This window comes from Microcaecilia unicolor, chromosome 8 (assembly GCF_901765095.1).
Source record: "Microcaecilia unicolor chromosome 8, aMicUni1.1, whole genome shotgun sequence".
NCBI lineage: Eukaryota > Metazoa > Chordata > Amphibia > Gymnophiona > Siphonopidae > Microcaecilia > Microcaecilia unicolor.
In genome coordinates, this window is record NC_044038.1 from 26,006,142 (window position 1) to 26,032,350 (window position 26,209).

General features: G+C 45.8%; 1 protein-coding gene across 1 annotated transcript in view; it reads right to left on the reverse strand.

Moving 5' to 3' along the window:
* Nucleotides 1–2,657: 2,657 nt before the first annotated feature.
* Nucleotides 2,658–26,209, reverse strand: part of BRI3 (brain protein I3) — a 37,642-nt gene continuing 14,090 nt past the window's right edge. Inside the window, exon 3 of the mRNA XM_030211968.1 lies at nt 2,658–3,326. Coding sequence (XP_030067828.1) covers nt 3,194–3,326 — 133 coding nt within the window. The 3' untranslated portion in view covers nt 2,658–3,193. The remainder of the gene's footprint in view (nt 3,327–26,209) is intronic.

A 26,209-nucleotide genomic window follows, 5' to 3' on the forward strand; every position in this document is an offset into this window, starting at 1 on the left:
ACCCAATTTACGCTAAGATGCCTCTGTCCTTCCTTTAATGCATAGGATTTTTCTCATTTTGGTCTTTATCTGCTGTTATTTACTATGGGGAGGACTAATGTACAGGTAGCGCTGGTCTAGCGCGTAAGCCCAGAGGTAACTGAGTCTGATACGCACCAAATCCCACAGTAGAAAAAAATTCTTTTTTCAGACCGCAGTGAGCATTCCTGGCGGTAGTCAGCAGTTGGCATGCACTGCATGGTTACCACATGGGTAGCGCATGAGCCCTTACCGCTAGATCAATGGGTGTCGGTAAGGGCTTGGGCTGTAAATACGTGCACACTAGTTTTAATTTCCGTGCATGCCCGTTTCCCTGGCCCATTAAAAAAAAAAAAAAATAGCTCAGCGTGCACCCACACTACTGCAGGTCACTTTTTACTGTGACTTAGTAAAAGGACCCCTGTGTTACTATATGTCAGGGGCGTAGCTACATGGGGCCATGGGCCCCCATAGATTTGGCCCTAGCCCCCTCCCCCCCCATCCCGCCGCCAACCCTCCCCTGCCACCGGGTACCTTTGCTGGCGAGGGTGCCGAAGTCCTCTTCTCTGGCGCGGCCACGTTGCTGATCTGCAAGGGCAGGCTTCTGTTTCTGTTACTCACAGAAACAGAAGCCTGCCCTTGCAGATCAGCAATGCGGCCGCGCCGAAGAGGACTTTGGCTAGCGGGGGTTGGGGACCCCGCCATCAAAAGGTACCCGGTGGCGGGGGAGGATTGGCGGCAGGGGGAAGAGGGGGGTCTAAATGGTTGGTGCCGGGGGGGGGGGGTCAAAGGTGGTGGTGGCGGCGGGGTCAAAAATGTGCCCCCTCACCTCGGGCTCTGGATCCCCCTCCCGCCGAAGTCTGGCTATGCCCCCGCTATATGTAAAACTGTGCCCGAGACACTAAGGGTTCTGTTTACTTAGCCATGCTAGTGACTTCCACTCGGCATTGCCGACACAGCCCATTCGAAGTAAATGGGCTGTGTCAGCGCTAGCGGCTTAGTAAACCCCAGCGTAATTGTTTACCGAGCATCTTTATTACAGCACAAATAAAAGAGAGACTTTGCTAACGTTTCTAAACTGCCCCATTGCTGGCTACGTGGAGAACAGCAGGCTTTAAAAACTGCAGAAAACTTTCTTATGGTGTAGAACAGCCCAAGAGTTCTGTAATTATTATTAACATTTGTACAGCAATACCAGACGCACGCAGCGCTGAACACCTGACACAGAGAGACAGTCCCTGCTCGATAGTAATGAACTCTTTACAACTCACATTATATTCTGAAGTTAGGCCACAGCTATCAAACGGAACTAAAATCTTTCACTAACTCGCTCTCAGAAAAAGTATTTTTTTTTTTTTAAGTGTCTACTAATCATTCTGTGTTTGACCAGTGTAATATGAAGGTAGCTGCATATAATCAGAAAAACTTAATCATCACTGGAGTAACTGCTGTTTTCAGAAGCATGTGTTAGGAAACCATGTTTTGTAAGAGTATGTATGCAATGCCACAGCTATTTTCAGAAATGAGGTCAGAAGCTTGTAAAAGGATACCTCATTACTTACCAAGGTCAAACCCTCGACCTCAGCTTTCTACAATGCCACAATCCCGTGCCCCTTTCTCAAATAAATGGTGCCGGAGCTCTTACAGGTCAATTCTTATCCAAGCTGCGAAAATGCTGAAATGTTTCACTTATACAAGTCAGGACTAATAGCCACCAACTCAATAAAAGTACTTATAACAGTTCATACTGGTGAGAACTGTTATAATTTTTTTAATTTAATTTTTTTGTTACATTTGTAGCCCGCGCTTTCCCACTCATGGCAGGCTCAACGCGGCTTACGTGGGGCAATGGAGGGTTAAGTGACTTGCCCAGAGTCACAAGGAGCTGCCTGTGCCTGAAGTGGGAATCGAACTCAGTTCCCCAGGACCAAAGTCCACCACCCTAACCACTAGGCCACTCCTCCACTGTTGCTACTATTTGAGATTCTACGTGGAATGTTGCTAGTGGAATAGCAACATTCCATGTGGAAGTCGGCCCTTGCAGATCACCAATGTGGCCGCGCAGGCTTCTGCGAGTCTGACGTGCAGGACGTCAGACTCACAGAAACAGAAGCCTGCGCAGCCTTCTACATGGAATGTTGCTAGTGGAATAGCAACATTCCATGTAGAATCTCCAATAGTATCTATTTTATTTTTGTTTCATTTGTACCCTGCGCTTTCCCACTCATGGCAGGCTCAATGCGGCTTACATGGGGCAACGGAGGATTAAGTGACTTGCCCAGAGTCACAAGGAGCTGCCTGTGCCGGAGGTGGGAATTGAACTCAGTTCCTCAGGACCAAAGTTCACCACCCTAACCACTAGGCCACTCCTCCACTCCAACCGTGATGTTGATTTTAAATCGGCTATTTGACACAGATCTATAAAAGTTTCCTACTAGGGTGCCCTACTTTTATTGAGTTGGTGGCTATTAGTCCTGGTTTGTGTTATTTGCGATCAGATGTTACCAGAGACATTGATATTGTAAAAATCGCTCACTTATATAAGTGGCATGCAGTCAACCACAGGACTATTTGATATTTGGCAATTTTATTTACAGGTTCAAATGTACCAGGCAATCACACACGAGCAAAGGCAGAGCTAGTGTTTAATAAAAACTGTTTTATTTATATTCCATGCAGCAAAGTAAAATGACATGACGTCTGTACACACAACTGAACTTGGTAAATCAACTTAAAAAAAATCAGTACAGTTCACTTAATAGGCCTTTGAACTAGAAAAGAGCAATTTAAAGGTCATAAAAGTTGAAGGTACAATGAAGAAGCTGCAGTAGTAAAATCAAAAGTGGTTCAATGGTTCCTTTTAAAAATCAGGATTGCTTACAATTCTCAGAAACTGTAAAGATATATATATATAGTTGATAGTTTTACTCCTCAGTTTCAAAGGCACCGTTAGCCACCGAAGCTAGTTGCCACTTTGGCCTTTCACAAATGGCATGCTCATAACACAGAATTTCCTCTCATGCAAAAACGCACACATTCTTTCATTCATCACTCTCCAGTTGAAAACAAGATGTTAAGATATTTTTAAAAAACACAAAACCGTAGACTGGATCTGACGTTTACAGTAAAACAGAGTAAAACTGGATGGCCAACGGGCCCTCATTTATTGATCCATTTAACCAAATGTTGCTCCACAGTTAGGGCACTGTCGCTGTTTTAGTGCAAAACACAGGAGGATTCCAATCGGAAAGAAGAGAATGGCGCAGCAAACTCCAAGGCAGGTGAAAGAATCCTCCAAAACCCCGACTCTGGTGGGGTGGGGGGGGGGGGGGGGGAGAGAGAGAAAGAGAAGGAAATCCAGTTAACTAGTTGAAAACTCTCAGTAAGAGCCATTACATATTCCAGTACAATTTAACAAACAATGCAGCTAAACAAAACCTAAAATTAATGGTTCTATATAGTGCTTTGCGTATTTGACTGCAATTTAAAAAAAAAAAAAATCACAAGAAAAAGAGTTCAAATCAAAGCTAAAAGTACTTAGAAATACCAAGGAGAAAGCTGTTACACTAGAATCCCATCTCCCCCACTTACCTTAAGACCTTATACAAGCCACTTAAGCAGGGCCTTTCCCCACCACCTTACAGTCTAAATTGCCTACATCAGGCAATCTTAACCAAGGGATGCAGAACAGGGTCTAACATGTATCATTTATACATAGCCTCTCAACCACCAACCCCTCTTCCCCCCGCCACCCAATTTCAGCTAAGCTTCTGTGAAGGAATGGATCCACAGAAGCTTAGCTGAAATTGGGTGGCAGGGGGAAGAGGGGTTGGTAGTTGAGAGGCTAGGATAGGGGAGGGCAGACTTATACGTGGTCTGTGCCAGAGCTGGTGATGGGAGGCAGGACTGGTGGTTGGGAGGCGGGAAATACTGCTGGACAGACATACAGTCTGTGCCCTGGAAAAGACAGGTACAAATCAAGGTAAGGTATACACATATGAGTTTATCTTGGGCAGACTAGATGGACCGTGCAGGTCTTTTTCTGCCGTCATCTACTATTTGAAAACAACATTACGTACAATTTATGCGTTGTCGTCTGACAGTATAACCGTACTGCTGTAATTTTAGTGGCAAGTTAGAAGTTAAACACTCATTCACAGCGACATGTAGCTTTCAGTAGTCACTAACGGACACATGGTTTAGAAGAGGGTACCGAAGGTTTCAGTGATCATTTAAAGGAGTAAAGGAACCAAAAAGAGGTGAAGAACCCCAGCTCAGCTTACAGTGATGCATCCATGGACATAAGAACATAAAAACCATGTTTAGTCAGACATCAAGCTCTGTCGAGCCCAGGATCCTGTTTTCCCAACAGTGGCTGTTCAAATCACATGTATCTAGCAGATCCCAAACTGCAGATCTGATTCTCTCAAGTGGTCATCTGATCATTTAGGGCACCTTTTTGTGCCTTATTCATTCTGAAAACAGATCTACTACTGCTATAAATCACTTCTATAGCGCTACCAGTCGTACACAGCGCTTTACAACTGAACATGAAGACCAAAAACATCTTGGTTTAGTCCTGGACGTTTGTGTTTTGTTCCATTATAGATGTAAAACGTTCAAGTGTTAGGCACGCCCTAATCCCACCTTTGAAATGCCCCCAACAAGCCCCTTTGTGATTTGGAAGCACTGTAGATGAATTGCATAGATAAATGTCTGCAAAAAAAGGTTTCGAAAATACTGATTTGGACATTTTGAGAAGAAAGCTTTATGACACTTTTTGGAAGTTTTTCTCTTTCAAAAATGAGCCCCATAGAGGGGTAAACACCAACTACAGATACAAAATGCTGGGTTCCGAGTTAGGAGTCACCACCCTAAATAGATCTTGGCATAGATATGGACAATGTTGAATTTTCAGCCAACCGTACTGTGGGTGTCAAAAAAAAAAATGCTTAGGGATATTTGGCCGAAAAAAAGGGGTAAAAAAACCCCAAGAATCTCATCATGCCTCTGTATAGTTCCATGGTGTGCCCCACACCTTGAGTATTTTGGACAGTTCTGAAAGCAATATAGTGCAATTAGTAAAGATTCAGAGACTGGCAATAAAAAGGATGCATACCTCCCTTATGAGGGAAGGCTGAACAGGTGAGGTAGCAAAATATATGAATGAGAAGGGATATAATATAAGTTAATTAAATATCATGAATGGGGTGGAACAGTATAACCTTTCAAATATTAAAAACAAGAAAAACATTCCATGAAACTAACCACCACCAGCATGAAAACTATTATAGAAATTACATTTCACATATTGCATTTTGTAAAGTCTGTTGCCCAAGGATGTGGTCAAGACGCCTACAGAAGGCTTAAAAAAAAAAAAAAAAAGGTTTGGATGACTGTCTAAAAGAAAACGTTCACCACCACGTCCCTGGAAGTGAGTTATGAGAAAGGATCTTTGGGATCTACCAGGTACTGCTGGACTGGCCGACTCAGTAAAGCTTTTCTTACGTCCTTGTTGGAGTAAATCCAACTATTATTGCACTGCCAGTTTTATTAACCTTATTTTTTCATCCTAGCCCCACCCCCTCCCCAATTACTGTGCTACTACTACTACTACTAATCATTTCTTTAGCGCTACTAGATGTACGCAGCGCTGTACACTTGAACATGAAGAGACAGTCCCTGCTCGACAGAGCTTACAATCTAATTAGGACAGAAACAGGACAAACAAGAGATAAGGGAATATTAAAGTGAGGATGATAAAATAAGGGTTCTGAACAAGTGAAAAAGGGTTAGGAGTTAAAAGCAGCATCAAAAAGGTGGGCTTTTAGCTTAGATTTGAAGACGGCCAGAGATGGAGCTTGATGTACCGGCTCAGGAATTCTATTCCAGGCATATGGTGCAGCAAGACAAAAGGAACGGAGTCTGGAGTTAGCAGTGGAGGAGAAGGGTGCAGATGAGAGAGATTTACCCAGTGAACGGAGTTCCCGGGGAGGAATGTAGGGAGAGATGAGAGTGGAGAGGTACTGAGGAGCTGCAGAGTGAATGCACTTACAGGTCAATAAGAGGAGTTTGAACTGTATGCGGAAACAGATAGGAAGCCAGTGAAGTGACTTGAGGAGAGGGCTAATATGAGCATAACGTCACTGGCGGAATATTAGGTGAAGTGGGCTACACGCAAATATCACCTTTGGAATTTCTATTCATGGATATTCTGGAAGTTGAGTCAGAGGGGGTGGGACAGACCAGAGAGCGTGCTGTGGGGCAGGAAGAAGGCAGCATAGGAGGATCACTGAACTGCTGCAGTCTATGGAGGCTACTTTTGCAGGCATACAGGGAGGGTGGTGGGGACTGACAGGCAAAACAGAGAAAGAGGGAGACAGATGGCCGTGTGAAGGCCTTATGCATAACCCATCAGAACAGGCTCCCCTTTCCTCACATCCTAACAAAGCTAAAGCTCTCTTCTCTGCATCATCATCCATGTATTTACATTCTAGCATCCATATGCAGAACCAGTGGCGTAGCCAAGGGTGGGCCCAGGCCCAGGCCCACCCACCCAGTAGCAGCACACCTATGATGTGGCTGGCAGAGATTCCCAAGCCCCACCAACTGTCCCTCCTGCATACCTTGTAAATAGTAGATCTTCGCCTGCATTAAGTAGTGACCGATACATACTGCTCGCACTGGTCCCACAGCCTTCCCTCTGACGTATTCCCGCCTATGCGGAAACAGGAAGTTACATCAGTGGGAAAGCTGTAGGGCCAACATGAGCAGTGTGTATTAGTGGCTGCTCCCTGCTGGTGAAAATCTGCTATTAAAAAGGTATGCAGAAGATGGGGGATGTTTGAGAGACCATACGGCATGCAGGCAAGAGAGGGGGAGACCAAATCACTTGTAGGACAGGGCTTCTGCCCACCCATCTTGGGCCCAGGCCCACCAAAAATTGGGTGTTTTCTATGACCCTGTGCAGAAGCAGCAGCATTTAGGAATATAACCCTTTAAAATCTGGATTTGCAAATTATAATTAAAAAAAAAAAAAAGAAAAAGGAAAAGGAAAAAACCCCACCTTCAAATGGAGCAAACAAAAAAAAACAACAAAAAACAGGTTTTGGTCTTGGCCACCAGTATCCACATACGTCAAGAGAGCTGACTCCTGCCTGTGTAAGTGATGCATGAAATCCACTACCTTGCCAATAGGCAGGCAAGATGCCAAGCAATCCTCACCCCACCAGCCATCTAAATTCTTAAATGACCGAGTCACCAACTCGCTTTCAAGCATTCTTAGGCACACTTTGCTGACGACACATCCTCTATATGGATGGGCAGAATGCATGGAGATCAAACTGGTCTATGCTGTGCCATGACCAGTACAATGTCCGTTTTAGACCTCTAGCATACTCTGCAGCGAGGAGAGAGAGCACATGCATCCGTCACTGCTTTACAAGAAAAATCTCAGGGCTGCAAAAGGTCAAAAGCCTGAAAGGTGTTTGCATAGCTTTTAATGTTTGTGTACTTTACCCAAGGATTTGATTTCAAGCAAGAACATGTACTGGAGGACCTATGCCAGAGTTTAAGTTCTTCATTTTAAAGCAAACATTAAAGAATGTTTTTCAGCAAAAGATTTTTTTTTAATTGATTTAGTTTGCACCCCAGGTTCCAGATCTTTCCCTCCCTGGTACCTTGAGCCTTCCAACCAAGTATTTCTTCCTCATCTTTAACATATATAAAAAATGATGCCCCCACTCCTCTGGTTGCTACAAGTAAATGGTCCCCCCGAGTCTGGGATCCATTCGATAGGGCTCCTTTCCAGCCCTTGCCTTCACCCTGGTTGATCACGACAACATTCTTCAGCCAGGGGCAGACATCACTGGCTTTGCAGCATATCCAGCTCTCTCAAAATCAAACCAGAGACTACTGGGCCTGCCTAATCTATGACCTCCTGGAGGAACAGGTCCAGGTGTTGGCCCTTGGGTCATGGAGAACAGAAACAGTTCTGTATGATCGATTGGGAAATACCTGGATAAGATGGACCTACAGCTCCTGATTCAAGCATTTTTTTTTTTAACTTTTGAAAAAGGACTTCCTTGACAGCAGTTGCAAATGATTTCAGGGACTAAACCCAAAAATACTGTTCTGTCATTGCTTTAAAAAATTCTGCTTCCTTTGCCTCAAAAAGACTAAAAGTTCATAATTTTATTTACAAGGCTTTTCATGGCTCAGTCCCTCCCAGCCTAGCTGTTTCCCTCCATTCTTAAAAAGCAGTGTGGGACCTTGCAATCCTTTCAACAGGATCTTCTATATCAAACCACCCATGCTCTGCAAACAGCATCTATCAAAGGATATACAATATAAAACTTACAAAAAGATGAAAAAAGGACTCTTGCTATAAAAGAAAACCCAAAGACATTTTCTTGGTTCCTCACTTCTGGAATAAGCTGCCCCCTGACCTGTATCTGGAATCTTTCACAAAAAATGTAAAGCTAACCTGAAAACCTAGTTTACTTATACGGTCTGTGCCAGAGCCGGTGGTTGGGAGGAGGAGCTGGTGGTTGGGAGGTGGGGATAGTGCTGGGCAGACTTATACGGTCTGTGCCAGAGCCGGTGGTGGGAGGCGGGGCTGGTGGTTGGGAGGTGGGGATAGTGCTGGACAGACTTATACGGTCTGTACCAGAGCCGGTGGTGGGAGGCGGGGCTGGTGGTTGGGAGGTGGGGATAGTGCTGGGCAGACTGGATGGACCGTGCAGGTCTTTTTCTGCTGTCATCTACTATGTTACTATGTTACTTGCTTTCTGATCTGGTTAGGTTTGCCAGGCATGTTGTCTGCATGAACATTGAGTACAGTGCAATCCGCTTAAGTACAAGGGTCTGGGAGCAAAAGAAATGCATGCAGTTAACCAGAGCGTGCACTTAACCGTTGTGACTCAAACATCCAACAGTGGCTTTGAATTCAATTAGTCCAAGACTTTCAGCTAGCTGGTTAGCTTTCTCCATAAGCAGTGGACCACTGACAGGAAACTGTCTGCTCCTGACTTGAGAAAACCACCGAAGAAGAGCATCTTCTATCTCCTCAGCTTTTCCCGCCCGTTTTCGTTTCCGTTGTGGATTTGTATTGTTTTGCTAGTCTTCCAGAAGCTGGTCTTTCTGCTTCAAGACACGTGAAATTTGACTGGGATTGACACCATATTCTATAGCAATAGATGCTTGACTTTGTTTTCTAATTTTTTTAAGAACTTCTATTTGTTCAGCCAGTGTTAAAGTCTTACAGTTCCGCCGTGACGACAACGACCCCGGTGTATGCTCTAACAACATTCTTTCGCTTATTCTGCCTGTGGCAGTTAAAGAGATAGTAAATTTGAAATCTCGTTGGTTGTCATGCGCCAATCAGCTTCCATATTCCATGCGCGCGCTTATGCGGCGTCTTTCCTGCAGAGAAGCAGTCTTGAACCATGCATATAAGCGAATCTTGCACTTATCAGTGGTGTGCTAAACCGAAGTTTGTCCCCATAGAAACAGATGGTGCCAAAAACGGGACCAAAGTACAGCATGCAGTTAAACAGAGCATGCACTTATCTGAGGTGCACTTAAATGGAGTGCACTGTACTCATCTATTCTCCCCCTGTTTGGCAAACTTCCTTTGCCCTAGGGAGCCTCTGATGTGGGGGAACCTCAAGATCATATCGATTAAAGGGTTAATTATCTTTCCTTCTCTATTTTTTTTTCCTTTGTTCAGCTTTTAGCTCCTAGAAACTACTTGGATACTGTATATACGTGGAATATTATACCATAACCTTTGATCTGCTTTGATAAAGCTTTCAGTTGCTCATAAAATTGTATGCACTAGTTATTTTTAGTGTGTGTTTTTGGCATTAGTTATGTTTTGTTGTGGGGTTTTTTTTTTTTGTAAAACAGCTTTTCGTAGCCTTTGCACAGAGAACCAATTAATACATTTTAACATAGCCAGATTAACCCAGTGATTGCCTCTGGTCTGCAGCCCCCTGGAGGTCCCTCGTATATCCAAAGTCCTTGCATGCTGCTATAAGCCATGTGAGCTGAATACACAGGAGAATCGGGGGGAGGGGGGGGGCAGAAGAAACAGCAGTAGTGGGACAGTACAGGAGGTAACTGTACAGGCCAGAATGAGGTATGGGTGCGGAGGTGAAGCCAGCAGTGACACTGATCAGAAGCAGCAGTGGAGGCCAGAACCAACAGGTGAGGAGGGAGAGAGTAATAATGGAGATAAGTGTAGGGGGAGGGGGGGATGATGACCGACTAGTGGGACTGCAAAGACAAAAAGGGAAGGAGATAAAGGGCTAGTGAAGACAGCCTTGGTACAGAGAGCAGGGGAGCTGGTAGAAGACGCACACCAACTGGGGAGCCTCCGAGAGTTCAGTTACGAGTCTGTGCTTTTAAAAAGACCCTGAATTTTCAAAAGTCGATGTTCTGAATAAGTAATGCATAGTTACTGCTACAAGACAGAAAAAGGACACTTAAACGTGATTATACACACACACCTTAGAATACAGAATAGCCCTGAAAAATAGAGAACACTATAGTTTTCTACCAACACTATCAACCTGGAACTCAATTCAATTGTTAATGACCCTGGAACTGGTAATTGCAGCCACAAGGAAAGAAAGGAGAAACCTGGAGCACGAACAGGGAAGGGCGGTGTCGGTGGAGAACACGAGGAACAGCTGCTCTTTCTGAACCTGTCAGTCAGTCACATGGTCATTTTATACACAGGTGAGAGCAGGGGCGTAACCAGACCTTGAGGTGGGAGGGGGCCAGAGCCCAAGGTGTGGGGGGCACATTTTAGTCTGTCATCCTGCCACCGCCCCCCCCCCCCCCACCACTCCCCACCCACTACCGCAGCAAATAGCTTGTCTGGCAGAGGTCCCCAACCCCCGCCAGCTGAAGCGTTGCCTGCCCTGCTCTGTCTTCCCCTTATGTCCTGCCTGCTCCTTTTAGTGAAATTGAGCATGCTCAGTTTCACTAAAAGGAGCGTGCCGGACTTGAGGGGGAAGACAGGACAGAGCAGGGCAGGCAATGCAGTGGTGGCGCCAGAGACCGGCGCTGGACAACGCTTTAGCTGGTGTGGTTGGGGACCCCTGCCAGCAAAGCCAGGGGCCCACAGGAAATTTGGAGGGGCCCAGGCCCCCGTGGCCCCACGTAGCTACGCCACTGGGTGAGAGAGTCAAAGAGTGTCGGTTTCAAGGGTGCTGCAGTACGATGGTAGATGAGGTCCTTATTTTCCTAAAAGACTACATCATCCTCGGTGCTGTAACTGAACATGTGATCCCCCTTCTTTCCAAATGAGGGAAAGTGTCAGAAAAAGTTTTTCACTTCCTGTTCAAACAAAACAAAATTCAACTGTTCCAGCCCAACTTAAGAACGGATCTTTTTTCACACACACACAGCGAGACACAAACCTGGACTGCAGCTCTTGTAACTTTTACATACCCTGGCAAAGGAGGTTAGAGCCTGACAAAGTTAATGAGTTTTGTCCTCAGTTCATGATATTTACATACTAAACATCTAGGCTTGTGTGACCTAAATACTGAAAGAATGAGACTGTGCATACCACAGGAAGAGGACACAGGAAGACTGGCTTTCTTTCTGTCACTGCATCATTATAGGCTGGACTTAATTTTAGCAAGTCCAAACTAGCATTTCCTCCATATATAAGAACTGTTGTATTGGCCAATCCAGGTCATGGCGAGTCTCACATTCAACTCTAGATGAAGACAATTGAGAAATAAACCAATGCAATGCACTTACCAGCTTCTGCAAACCGTAGTGATGCAGACAGCATGCACCCAAATTACTGAAGCTACAAAATGAACTAAAGGATATTTGAAAAAAATAATCTATATAATAAAAGTAAAGGGCGAACATCTGAACAGTGACATTCTTAGCCATCCCCAGACATTTACATATGCTAAAGCCTCCATTAATCTCCATTCTTGGGGTATTAGTTTTGACGTGCTTTCCTTCCATATCAAAGACCATTTGTCTCTGCTGCATACTTCTCATTATTAAAGAGAATGGTCAATACCGAGGAGATTCTACAATTGGTGCCTTAAAATCAGTGCCGACGAAGCATATTCCATAACTGACGCCTGGATTTAGACGCCAATTACAGAATACCCTTAGTTGATAAATCTCAATGCCTAAAACTATGCGCATCTATTCACACCAACGAAAACACAGTGAAAATCCCAGCACGTACATTTAGACAAACTGGGCCATATTCTATAATTACATATGTAAATTTCAGAATGCCCACGAAATGCCCATTTCCACGCCTATAACCACGCCCCTCTTTGCCTGCACGCATTAAAAGTCTGGCACACATCGTTACATAGTAACATAGTAGATGACGGCAGAAAAAGACCTGCACGGTCCATCCAGTCTGCCCAACAAGATAAACTCACACGTGCTACTTTTTGTGTATACTTTACCTTGATTTGTACCTGTCCTTTTCCAGGCACAGACCGTATAAGTCTGCCCAGCACCATCTCCGTCTCCCGCCACCGGCTTTGCCACCCAATCTCGTCTAAGCTCCTTAGGATCCATTCCTTCTGAGCAGGATTCCTTTATGTTTATCCCACACATGTTTGAATTCTGTTACCGTTTTCGTTTCCACATGACATTTAGAAAAAAAAGAGGGCATGCCAGAGGAGGAGAGAGGTTTGTCACTGCAGAGACTGCAGTAGGGATGCAGGAGTTCAGGCCACGTTTCCAGGATTATCCCTAATGAATACGCATTCACTTTCCCCAGTAACTTATCATTAATTCCTTAAACTTTTAACAAATCTTTATTTATTTTCTTCATATTTTTATATGAAGACTATGAAGAAAATAAATAAAGATTTGTTAAAAGTTTAAGTAGAGAGGTGTGGTACCCAGCTGCAAGCTATGCCAAAACATTTCACAGGACTCCACAGTCATTCACAAAGGAAAAATATTCAACATAAAAGGAATCTTTCACATGCTCATCTTCCAACGTGGTATATATCATTCAGTGTAAAAAAAATGTAACGAAGGATGCTATATTGGAGAAACAGGCCAGATGCTTAAGACAAGATTTAATTTACGTAGACATAACATGAAGAATGCTGGCACCAGCCGGGTTCCTACCCCTGTGGGGCAGCACTTTACCAGACCAGAACACTGTAGTGATTTCATAGTAAGAATCCTGAAAGGTAACTTTAAAACAATACAGGAATGTAAGACCTTTGAAGTCAGAATGGTTGAATATTTTGACACCCAACAGACAAGACTTAAAGACCTGGGTTTTCTAGCCCATTATAAAACCATAAAGTTGTATTTCTCTGTTTATCTCCCTCTTCCCTCACCTACCCACCCCCAACCCTGTTAGACTGTCAATGAAATGCTTGGATGTTTCACTTATATATACGGTCATCTTCCACATTTGCTTACTTCCGATCTGACGAAGAAGGGCAACCTTCGAAAGCTAAATCAAGAAATGTATTAAGTTATGTCCAATAAAAAAAAGGTATCAACTTATTTTCTTTTCCATGTTTTGTTTGATTTCTATTGATTACCTTTAATTATAAGTTACTGGGGAAAGTGAATGTATATTGTAACTATTTGAAGATATTTCTCAAGAGGGTAGGATAATGAATATGCATGAGAGATAGAGGTACTACCCATGCAAATCTGTCTCGTGCAAATTCGTTAGGGATATCCTGAAAACCTGGCCTGTTTTGTGGCATGTGAGGCCTGAACAATTACATCCCTGGACCAGCTCCATCTCCTGCACGTACTGCCGGGAGCCAGTCCCAATACACAAAAAGCTAGAGTTTGTAGCTTTTTCAGAAAGAATTAAAAAATAGCCAAAAAAAAGGGGGGGGGGGAAGAATAACCCTAGCATGATGAAAATGTCTTAAGGATGACACAAAGTCCTTTGTGTCAGCTCTAAACTCGAGTGTATGTTTACACTGAAACGAAAGTGATAAAAAAGACTCCCTTATTCTGATCTGGAAGAGAGTTTGGCTTTACATTCACTCGTGCAGGTAGTGCTTGCTAGAATTTGTCTATTCCATGATTCCTTGTTTCCTGTTTTGAAAGCATAAAAATGATCTCAGCCAAATAGTGGCTGATTAACACAAAATTACAGCTCTGACATGCAGAAACGAGGAATTCCAAGTAATACATTCAAAACACAGTTGCAGCAGATATTTCTCAAGTGGCCATCAAAAGTCATGTCATTGTTATGTGAGGAGTCAGCAGTATTAAAATGTCTCATATTTGAACTTGCAGAGGTTACTACCTGCCCTGGAAAACACACACTTCAGTTACACCTTTAGAAGCAGTGGAGATAGCGTCTGCAGGAACTCATGCATGTTTAAAATCGGGATATCCTGGAACCCTGGCTAGTCCCAAAGACTGGGATATGAGCCACCATTAGAGGAAAAAAAAAAAAAAACCAACAACCACAAACAAATAAATACAGGTTCTGGGTGTAACCACACAAGTCACTTCTCTAGGTCATTTCCTCTTGTAAAACTCTAATGCAAAGTAGTCTCTAACAGTCACAGATTTGACCCTAAAATCATCAGCATTACTTTCACATTGCATTTTACCTCTAATGATCTTTTCATGCGTCCATATTCCCGCATCCCCTGCAATTTCATGACAGGGACTACAGGTCCTATGTGGGTATCCTGCCTGTATTGCTACCGACATCTAGTGGCAAAAGGAGAGACCTGCAGGTTGTTAGGGAAGATCCACCAGGTCTGAACACTATTTTTGCAAGGATTCTTCTATGTTTTCTGTTATAAAGGCATAATCAAAATGCTGGGGAAAAGTTAAGAACTACAATGTCTTGCAGAGTTAAAATGGATATTATAATTTTCCTCCAAATTGTTACACCAAAACACTCTATAGCTCAATTCAGCGAAACTCTTTGGAGGGGAGGGGGGGGGGGGGGGAGAAAGCATGCATAACCATTCACAAAATAACACGATGGAACAGAAGAGACCTAACTTCTTCCTCTGACCTAGGGTCCACTATAAAGTCCTTTACAAAGCTCAAGTTGTCCTGCGCTAAATTATAAATGAACATTTTGTTAAATATTCACTTTTAAGTAGAGGAGAAAGAAGGAAGTTCCAAGCATCTCGTACTTTTAAATCTCTCCCAGATAAAAACATCTTCCTCCAGGCCACATCTGGAAAAGATTCACCTCAGAGAAGTGTCTTCTGTTGAAAATAAAATCTGATTAACTCCCTTCTCCATTTCATAAGCCTAGTGGTTAGGGTGGTGGACTTTTCCTGGGGAACTGAGGAACTGAGTTCGATTCCCACTTCAGGCACAGGCAGCTCCTTGTGACTCTGGGCAAGTCACTTAACCCTCCATTGCCCCATGTAAGCCGCATTGAGCCTGCCATGAGTGGGAAAGTGCAGGGTACAAATGTAACAAAAATAAAATAGATACTATTGGAGATTCTACATGGAATGTTGCTACTATTGGAGATTCTACATGGAATGTTGCTATTCCACTAGCAACATTCCATGTAGAAGGCTGCGTAGGCTTCTGTTTCTGTGAGTCTGACGTCCTGCACGTACGTGCAGGACGTCAGACTCACAGAAGCAGAAGCCAGCGCGGCCACATTGGTGATCTGCAAGGGCCAACTTCTACATGGAATGTTGCTAGTGGAATAGCAACATTCCATGTAGAATCTCAAATAGTAGCAACAGTGGAGGAGTGGCCTAGTGGTTAGGGTAGTGGACTTTGGTCCTGAGGAACTGAGTTCGATTCCCACTTCAGGCACAGGCAGCTCCTTGTGGCTCTGGGCAAGTCACTTAACCCTGCATTGCCCAATGTAAGCCGCAGTGAGCCTGCCATGAGTGGGAAAGCGCGAGGTACAAATGTAACAAAAAAAAAATCAAAAAATAGTAGTCTTAGCCGGGGTCAAAGAAAAGCTATATAGCAAAAAACAACACACACACAACCAACAAAAAGGGGATATAGTTCCTTACTTGCTTTAAGTACAAGAGAGCCAAATTCTTCATCATGAACACACTCTCTTTCCCTGCCCTGCTAGAAAGGAGCAAGGCAGGCCTCAAATTGTCATTAAATCTAGAAGCCAGCAGCAGAAACCTCTCTCACCAACTCCCTCACCTCTCCAATCCCCAGTAAATTTCGGTGGCGTGGGGAGCAGACAGAGTAGCTCTTTTAAAAGACATTTACTCATCGCTGCATTGCGACAGGCTCAAGCTTACAGAGAGCTGAAATACAGTGTAAAAGCAGGAAACGTACTATTTAGCTTATCTTTCTACCCAAAGTTAAGTGCCTTTAAATGTTTAAACTATTCCTTTAATAAGGTCTGAAGAAGATGTATGAACGTATATTTCAAAAACCTACAAGAATTATAAGAAATCACTAAAAAAAAGTTACATTAAAAAAAATGGAGGTTTTTGACCAATGATAATACTGGCGTCTATGAAGAGCCGCTGCTGCCGAGCGAGGACTTTTGAGGTCTTTTTCCTCCATCAATTATTAAATCTAAATAAGCCTCACAGTCAGGAATGTTTTTCTGTGACCTGTTACTCCCAACACTTTTTCCATACTCTGCTTTGACATACCTGAAGGGTTATGCAAATACATGACAAATGACGCTCACAGGACAAATCCCTCCTCTCAGTACCCTTCTCCACCACCGCCAACTCCAGGCTCCGCCCATTCTGCCTCGCCTCACCCTATGCGTGGAATCAACTTCCTGTGGCACTACGCCAAGCCCCCTCCCTACCCATCTTCAAATCCTTGCTCAAAGCCCACCTCTTCAATGTTGCCTTCGGCACCTAACCTTAGACTGTCCCAATTTGACTGCCACTACTTGATTGTCTGTACATTTGTCCATTAGATTGTAAGCTCTTCGAGCAGGGACTGTCCTTCTATGTTATATTGTACAGCGCTGCGTAACCCTAGTAGCGCTTTAGAAATGTCAAATAGTAGTAGTAGTACTTATGACTGTTCACTGTTTATTGTGAACACAAAGGCCCCGATGCTCAGAAGCAAAAGCAGGTGATACAGGTCATTAGCGCTGGAGTAGTGCCTGCATTTGCTAATGCCAAATGCTCAGAGCCTACGAACGTGTGGGGGGAAAAAAAAACTGAGCTTGCCGGCTCTGGGCACAATAGGAATGCAAATGCATTACCAAAAGCCTTGAAAACGACGTACGACCACCTAAACTTCCGGAAATCACTAAAAACCAACCTGTTTAAAAAGGCATACCCTACCGATCCAACTTAAATGCCTTATCTCTGCAACACAACCAAACTAAAGCACGTAATGGACATAACACAACTCTTCCGTTCTCCGATTCCCTAATGTGGCTGTGCCACATGAACTTGATCTTACCACATCACCACCACCCTGTATTTCACACCAGCGCCTGCAAAGGCCTCTCCGGTATTATGTAAGCCACACTGAGCCTACAAATAGGTGGGAAAATGGGGGATACAAAATGTAACAAATAAATAAATTCCTCCCCAAAATGTTCTGCGGGCAGCACACCAAAAGAGGCGCTCCTCCCCCAGCAAACCCTATGTCAGCTCAGAGCTGGCGTTAGGGTTGTGCCGAGCCATAGTGAGGGGATGACCTCTCTACCTCAGACCTAAAGCCCTAGTGGTCCGGTGGACCCCAGACCCCCAAATACTAAAACCCCGGTGGTCCAGTGGGACCCCTGGCCAGGAGCCTCCCCCCCAACCCCCTCATACTCTCCAAGGTCACTCAGGTGGCCCCCCCCCAACCCCCTCATACTTCCTAACTACCAAATAAGGTTTCCCTTATATGTTAGGTCATGCCCAGTGCAACCCAAGATGCAACATGCAGGGCAGGGCATTGCCATTTTGATGACACACCCAGGAGGAAGAAATAGGACTCCTTCCCTCCTCCTCCAAGGTATGAGGGAGTTGAGTGGGGGGGCCCACCGCGGTTTTTCTCCTAGATGCAGTCTGGGCATGCGCTTAAGAGCTGTGCATACCCTCCCGTCAAACTTCCTAATGCTCAATCCTATGAGTGCGCCTATATTTGCATCTCATTAGCACTGGGCATTATGGAGCTGTTCTGCACTGTGCCAGCACCAGAGTTCTGAGCATCTGGGCCAAAGTGAAAGCACCTGGGCCTCGATGCTTAGAAGCCAATGTCAGCACTGCAGGCCATTAGCGCCAGACTAGTGCCCGAATTTGCCACCACAGAATGCGGACGGCTCCGGCGCAGGGGGTGGGGGGGGGGGGGTGGACAGGGACAACAAGCACGCCGAAGCATACTGCAAATAGCTTTGCAAATACAATTTAAATAAGGCGATTTCGCATTCCCTCGCTCAATGAAGAGCACCCTTAACGCCAACTCGGAGTTGGCTTTAGATGTCTGAAGAGGCCATGCCTCTAAGATGGCTCCAGCATACAGCATAACAGAACACCTTCTTAATAGCCGATTACCAAGACACAATCATGCTCTGCTGATGGAAAATCTTGCAGCTACATCTTTAAAAGGTATTTTTATCATCATTTCTCCGTCATATCGCACTGCTGCACAGCTGATCGTACGGGACAAGTCAGCTAACTTTTAAGGGCCGGATTTATTCCCCTTCAGCTGCTCTTACTGGAAGCCGGCAGTCCTTCCGCCTCCTTCCCTCCTCCCCCTCTGGTATTCGGGAGCATGAACTTAACGCATAACTCTTGAGCGCATGTGCCAGGCACCATCCTGCCCCTAACTCTCAACACTATGAACGTACCTATATTTGCATCTCATTAGCATGTTCTGCGCTGATCCTGCGGTATTTCTCTGGCGCTGTTCAGTACAGTGCTGGAGTTCAGAGCATCTGCACCCTACATCTATCAAACCAGATTTATTGGAACACTCCTCATGTCTTTCTTTGCACTTTGATAGCAATTGAACTTTTGAGGAGTTTTCCATCTTGTATGAAAAAAAATAAATAAAAAATAAGACCGTTTCCATTCAACTTACACAGAAATCGTACAAAAGCTCACGAGCCATCGGATTTAACAGGACTCTGAAAAGAAAGGTTGGCTGATCTCATCAGAGCAGAGCTTCTCAACCCAGCCTTCAGGATACACTCAGTCAGACTATTTCAGGATATCCACAATGAATATACATGAAATTTGCTTGCAAGTCTCTCTCATGCATAAGTATCCTGAAAACCTGACTGGCTGACTGTTGAGAACCCTCTTTACACTCCTGAAAATGATCGTCTGAAAGTTTGCAAGTGGGTCTGTTCTCTCACATATTTCAACTCTGCACATTTCAGAAACAGGTTATGGCCATCGACCCCTCTCCATCCCACTCACTATGACTCAGAAAGAGGGCCATTGCTAGGCTAAATGGCACCTTCAGGGGGGGCCCAGCCTCCGATGATGTGGCCAGGCATGACGGCAAGAAGCACCGATACCCTCCCTCCCTTCTGCAGCTTGGCACCCATCTTGCCCACCTCTTCCAATAGGCTGCTCAAACAATCTACTGGCTGCCGTCCAACAGGCAGACAGAACCTAGCAAGAACTAGCAGTTTATTTACTGACAAGTCCCTAAAAAAAAATAGATGTTTAATTAGCAGCTTAACCAAATATGACCTAGAAGTCAGGCAGCAAGTATACACATGCTGCTCAAAGGTCTCTCTCTACTAAATGAGACTACAGCTGTTAAAAATCAGACCTCCCACGGATCAGGGCCCACTATTATCCTTAAAAAGGATAAAGTGGGGAGGGAGGAAGCGACGTCACCGTCTAAGATGGCAGCCTAGCTCTCTGGCTCCTGCTCCCTGCATCCGTAAAAAGCTATAAAATCGGTGGCCATCAGCTTTTTTGCAAGCATTAAAAGCTGCGCCCGTACTCATTGAATCATTAGCCAACATGAGCAAAGTGTCTACGGCGCGGAATAAAGATGCGGAGAAGCAGGTGGGCAGCGGGACGAGTAGGACCTCTAAGCGCAACGAGCCTCCGGCGCGAGCCTCACCGTCCGACTCTGCACTATCTTTGGCGGAATCACGGCGGCCCCCCACCAAAAAAGGTATTTCCAGGGAGCTTCGCCAACTCCTATCCGGAATCCAGGACGATATTAAAGTGTCCAAGGAGGAGATACTGGACTGCATGGAGGTGTTGAGCACCAACCTTCGGAAGCTGGGGGGCAGAGTGGAGGACGCAGAGCTAAAGCTTGACTAGCATGATGAATCCCTGCGCTCACATGAGGCACAAATCCAAGCGCTGGAAAGGAAAAATACGCATCTGGTGGATCTGGTGTATAAGCTGGACGATTTAGAGAATAGGGGCAGGAGGAATAACCTCAGATTTCGGGGAGTTCCTGAAGGCGGGGAGACCAAGGATGTATTTCTAATAGTGAAAACTTTGTGCGCAGCCCTGATGGGGTCTGAAACTGAAGCGGCGGCGATCGACCTGAACAGAGCGCATAGAGCTCTTGGCCAGAGGCAGGAGAATAGGGCGCGAGATATAATCACACGGTTCCATAAATACGAGGTCATGGAGCAGATACTTAACCGGGCCCGGAAGGCGCAGGACCTAGAGTATGGGGGAGCAAAAATAAACTGTGTAGCAGGACCTCTCGCAATATACCCTGCAACAGCGACGCCAAATGAGGCCGGCTTTGGACATTTTGATCAAAGAGCGTATGCCATACCGATGGGGCTTCCCGTTTTCCCTAAACTATGCGCTGAAAAGGAACCAAGTACAGAGTTCATTCGCTGTCGGAAGCCTGGGCATCTCTGCATGCGGCAGGGCTGTTGGCCTCGAGCACACCCCCGGGTGCACTGGCGCCCGTCACTAAAGCGAAACTACAAAGATGGCAGCAGGTCCCTGAAACAACTAAACGGAGCAACCCGAAAAGAAGAGTGGTGGCAGAAGAGACCTGATAATGTTCGGGGAAGACTAGAGTGAACTCTCATTTCAGGGTACTTTGCCTGTGTGGATGTTTAGAGGGACAATGGTCAGAACTGCGGGAAAAGGCGGTTTGCTGGGAGGGGGTTACAAATGTTTGACAAGTTTAGAGGTTAACTTTTTACTTCTAGCACTGTGGCTTCTATAAGTACTTGCAATGTGATTGAATGGGGAGAATGGGGATGGGAATGTTGGATGGTGTGGCGTTGTGTTGCGGGTGGAAGGGTGGGGGATCAGAGGGGGACGATTGCTCTGTTGATGAGTGGAGTGTGGATGGGTGAGCAAGGACAAGGGGCAGGGGAGGCGGGAGGGTTGTGGGGCTGGGTTGCCTGAGTCATGGTGGGTTACTTCCTCATTTCCCACATAGGGGATGTGTGTCTTCTGGTTGGTATTCGTGTTGGGGGTAAGGGTGAGATAGGGGGGGGAGGGAGGGGTTTCGGTTTGGAACAATGCTTGGACCGGGAGGCACATGAAGTGAGTTGGTTCTACACGAGAGTTCTAGGGATACCTTGTACAAATACCCAGAAATGAGTGCTGACTTAAAGATTGTATCTTATAATGTTAACGGCTTGAACATGCCTCAGAAGCGGCAGAAGCTTTTTAAGGCGTTATCGCAGTTAAAGCTGCATATAGTCCCTTTTGCAAGAGACACACCTTCGCCGGGTGCATGAAAGATTCCTCTCCCATCCTAGTTATCCCAAAGCCTTTCTTGCCTCCTCTGTTCAGGGGTCCAAGAAACGCGGAGTGGCGATGTTGTTTCACACGTCTGTAGCCGCCCAAATAGTGACGATTAAGCGAGACCCAGGAGGACGTTTTCTGTTCTTGCGTATTGTTTTGGACCAAGTGGATCTAACTCTGGCGTCAGTATATGCGCCAAACGATCATCAGGGGGCCTTTTACACCAAGGTGAAGAATGCTCTCGCCACATTTGTTCAGGGCTCTCTGGACTTTAATGCAGTCATGAACCCGGCCAGAGAGAGAGAGAGAGAGACTATATTATTCGCCAGTGCATGCTTCTTACTCCCGCATTGATTGCATATTCCTTGACATCACTTTGGTGGAAGGGGGCCCCGAAAGCAGGAATAGGTAGCATGACAATATCAGACCATGCTCCAGCCTGGGTAATCCTGCCATCCATTAGGTCGGAGATTAAGGAAAAGAAATGGACGCCAAATACGTGTGCGCTACAGGAGGGTGAGGTGGTGGAGGGCTGTAGGAAAGTGTTGAAAGAGTATTTGGAGTTTAATCTGGTCTCGGGACCTCCTCTTGGCATAGTGTGGGATGAAATTGTACTTGTTAACCACTGTATGCCTATGTGAAGTGGTATATGAAATGCACTAACCGAGATTGGGAGGCGGGGTTGGTGTTTGGGTGGTGGGGCTAGTTCTGGGCAAGACTTCTACGGTCTGTGTCCTGAAAATGGCAGATACAAATGAAGGTAAGGTATACACAAGAAGTAGCACATATGAGTTTATCTTGTTGGGCAGACTAGATGGACCGTGCAGGTCTTTTTCTGCTGTCATCTACTATGTTATGTTACTAAATATGTATGTACTAGTAAAAAAAGGCCCATTTCTGACACAAATGAAATGGGTGCTAGCAAGGTTTTCCTCGGAATGTGTATGTTTGAGAGAGAGTGTGTGTGACAGAGATAGAGTGTGATACACAGGGAGTGTGTGAGAGAGAGTATGTGAGAGACAGTGAGTGTAAGCCCCCACCCCCTTTCACAGAGCCCCCACCCCCACCTCTCTGGTCTCAGGACCCCCTCCCCACTGCGCCCCCTGCGGCCACCCATGTCCAGCGACCCTCCTCTCCCCCTGCGGCCACCCATGTCCAGCGACCCTCCCCCCCCCCCCCCCCCCCCCGGTGCATCAAACCCCCTCGCCACCCACAGCTGCCAGTGGTAACACTGTCCGGCTGCTGCTGCTTCTCTTGTTGAGCAGCAGCCACCGCTACAAAAAGGAAAAAAAAGCGATAAATGTTTTTAAACCCAGCCCAAATCATTCGCAAATGCCTAAGTCTTAAAGCGCAGCCTCTGCAGCCTTTCCTCCTCTCGCGTCGCTGCGCTCCTCCGGGGTCTTACTCCAGGGGCAGTGACGTGGAGGAGAGAGGAGGAGCAGCTGCAGAGACTGCATTTTAAGACTCGGGCATTCGCGAATGATTTGGGCTGGGTTTTTCTTTTTATAGCGGCCGCTGCTGCTCAACAGGAGAAGCAGCAGCCGGACAGCATTACCAGTGGCAGCTGCAGGTGGCGAGGGGGTTGATGGGCCTTGGTTCGGGAGGGCGTTCAGTGAGTGCAGCAGATTCGAAAGGGCGGCAGTCTCGGTTTGTTTTTGTCATTTCCTTTTCTTAGCTTTTATTTTCCATGAATGTTCGATGAAGCTGCCTGGGCCCGCACTGCTGTTGCTTGGGCTCTCTGGATGATGTCATCCGAGGCTTCAGTCCCAGGCACAGCCAATCAGAATGGAGGCATGGGCCCAGGCAGCTTCATGGAACGTTCATGGTGCAAATTATTATATAGGATGAGGATGCGATGAAACCGTGGGTTTTCCAGCCTGTTAATTGTAATAATTTTCTGAAGTGTATTTCTCCTAATTGGCCAGCAGATGGCATTTCTATTTTTTTTGTTTTTTAAAGCAGTTACAGAGATTACTTCCCCCCCCCCCCCCCCCCCCTTCCCCTTCCCTATTTAGCCTTGTGAAAAAAGGAACTTGCAGTACCACTGGCCAAATACTTTCAAAATTGGTACTCTAGGCTCTGATGGGGCCTGGACTTCAGATCGAGCCAGGAGGTACTAGATTTTTCTTTAGTCTCAGCTTGGGGGAACAGATGAGAAAAATCTCTGTCCCAAGACCCTGTTCAGAACTTGTGAGCAGTTATTCCTGAAACTCCCCAGGTAGTAACAAGTGTTAGATAGATAACCAAAGCAAGAATCAACATTAAAACTGTTATTGCTTGCTGTACTTTTTCACCTGGTTTTTCAAACATTCACTGTTTTACTGTAACAATAAATCTATTAGTTTATTGGTTCTGCTGTCCTGGACCGACTAAGAATCCTGATAGTTTGTGTTTTGGGTCTGCGAGTGCTTTTCTAGGAACTGTAGGACCCTCGAAAGTGTGACCACTGTATCCTAGAAATCACCAGAGAATAACTTGTGGGTGGGAGACTCACCTAGAGGCAAGTGGAACCTAGAGCACGGGATGGAGGGTTGGTTTGCATACAGGGCATGCCCAGGTGCAGGCGGACCTGACCAGTGCTGGGGACAAATCATCCAGGTGGCCGCTAGGTGACATAGGGTTTTACACTTCTTTATAATACCCTGGTGGGTCTGTTTATATTTCACTAACTAGAGTGACAGCAGGAACAGAATCGGCATTGAGATTGGAGTGTGTTCAAAGATCTGCTACATAAAAACTGCAGAGATCCACCTCAGGAGAGCAGAAGGAAAGATAAGAGGAAACTACTGGTATAAATCCCACCTAAGAAGTCCCATCCCCCCCCCTCCCCCCCCAGTAGTATGCCCTGCCCATCATCCTTCTCACCAAGGCCAGCTCCTGGGTCTGGAGTAGAGAGTTGCACGGGGACAGAAATCCAACCCGTCCCCACTGGAATCCAACCCGTCCCCATTCGTCCCCATAGGGAATCTAACCCATCCCCGCGGGGAATCTAACCCATCCCCGCCCGTCCCCACGGGGAATCTTACCCGTCCCCGCAAGAATTTAACCTGTCTTCACCCACAAGAATTTAATGGTACATTAAAAAAAATTCCTGTCAGCTCTCTCAGTCTCTGGGTTTGAGCCGCAGCACTGCAGGCAAGGAAGGAACGGAAGTTGGAACACTCTGGTACATACATATAAGACTTCTCTGATTCACTGGCACTGTGTGCTAAGAGAGCACCAAATGCATATGCCAGTAGGTCAGGTGACATCCGATGCTTGTGCCTATGTCAGAGCTGAGGTCTGCGCATCAACCCAGGAGCAGAGAGGATTAATAGTAACATAGTAAATGACCGAGGATAAAAACTGGATCGATCCATCCAGTCTGCCCAATAGTCTCAATCATTATCAATTCATGATTAAATCAACAATGAATGTAATATTATATACTTGATTACGGTCTTTCTGTGGGGTTTCTGGGACATAGATCATAGAAGTCCCCCTGGCCCTATCCTTATGTCCCAACTGCTGGAGTTGCCCTCAAAGCCCACTCCAGCCTATTCATCTTCTCATTTGCGGGACACAGACCGTAAAAGTCTGTCCAGAACTGTCCTCATGTTCCAGCCACTAAAGTTGCTGTCTAAACCCTTTCCAGCCCATCCAAAACCAGATTGCCATATATGAGACACAGACCATACAGGTCTCCCAGTATCAGCCCTAGTTCATCACAGCCAGAGTCACCATGTAAGTGTCACGCGACACATCCACACATATGCAGCCATTTAAGTTTTTTTATAACTTCCATTTTCTAAATAGAGATCCTCTGTGTTCATCCCACGCCTTTTTGAATTTCGTCACCATTTGTATCTCTACCACCTCCTTAATGGAGGCTTTCCACATCTGTGCTGTTAAAGCCAGGAGGGAGGAGGAGACAGCACTCAAAGAACTTGGTACTCGGTAGGTGAGAGGCTGGCGCAAGTGCAGCATACACTTCCACGGGAACCCCACAGGAACTGCTTCCGTCCCCACGGGATCCCCGCAGAACTGCTTCCGTCCCCGCGGGAATCCTGCGGGTTCCGCGGGATTCCCGCAAACCCCATTCCCGTGCAAGTCTCTAGTCTGGAGTGATTTGAAAACTACTACTACTATTTAGCATTTCTATAGCGCTACAAGGTGTACGCAGCGCTGCACAAACCTAGAAGAAAGACAGTCCCTGCTCAAAGAGCTTACAATCTAATAGACAAAAAATAAATAAAGTAAGCAAATCAAATCAATTAATGTGAACGGGAAGGAAGAGAGGAGGGTAGGTGGAGGCGAGTGGTTACGAGTCAAAAGCAATGTTAAAGAGGTGGGCTTTCAGTCTAGATTTAAAAGTGGCCAAGGATGGGGCAAGACGTAGGGGCTCAGGAAGTTTATTCCAGGCGTAGGGTGCAGCGAGACAGAAGGCGCGAAGTCTGGAGTTGGCAGTAGTGGAGAAGGGAACAGATAAGAAGGATTTATCCAGGGAACGGAGTGCACGGGAAGGACGAGTGTGGAGAGATACTGGGGAGCAGCAGAGTGAGTACATTTATAGGTTAGTAGAAGAAGTTTGAACAGGATGC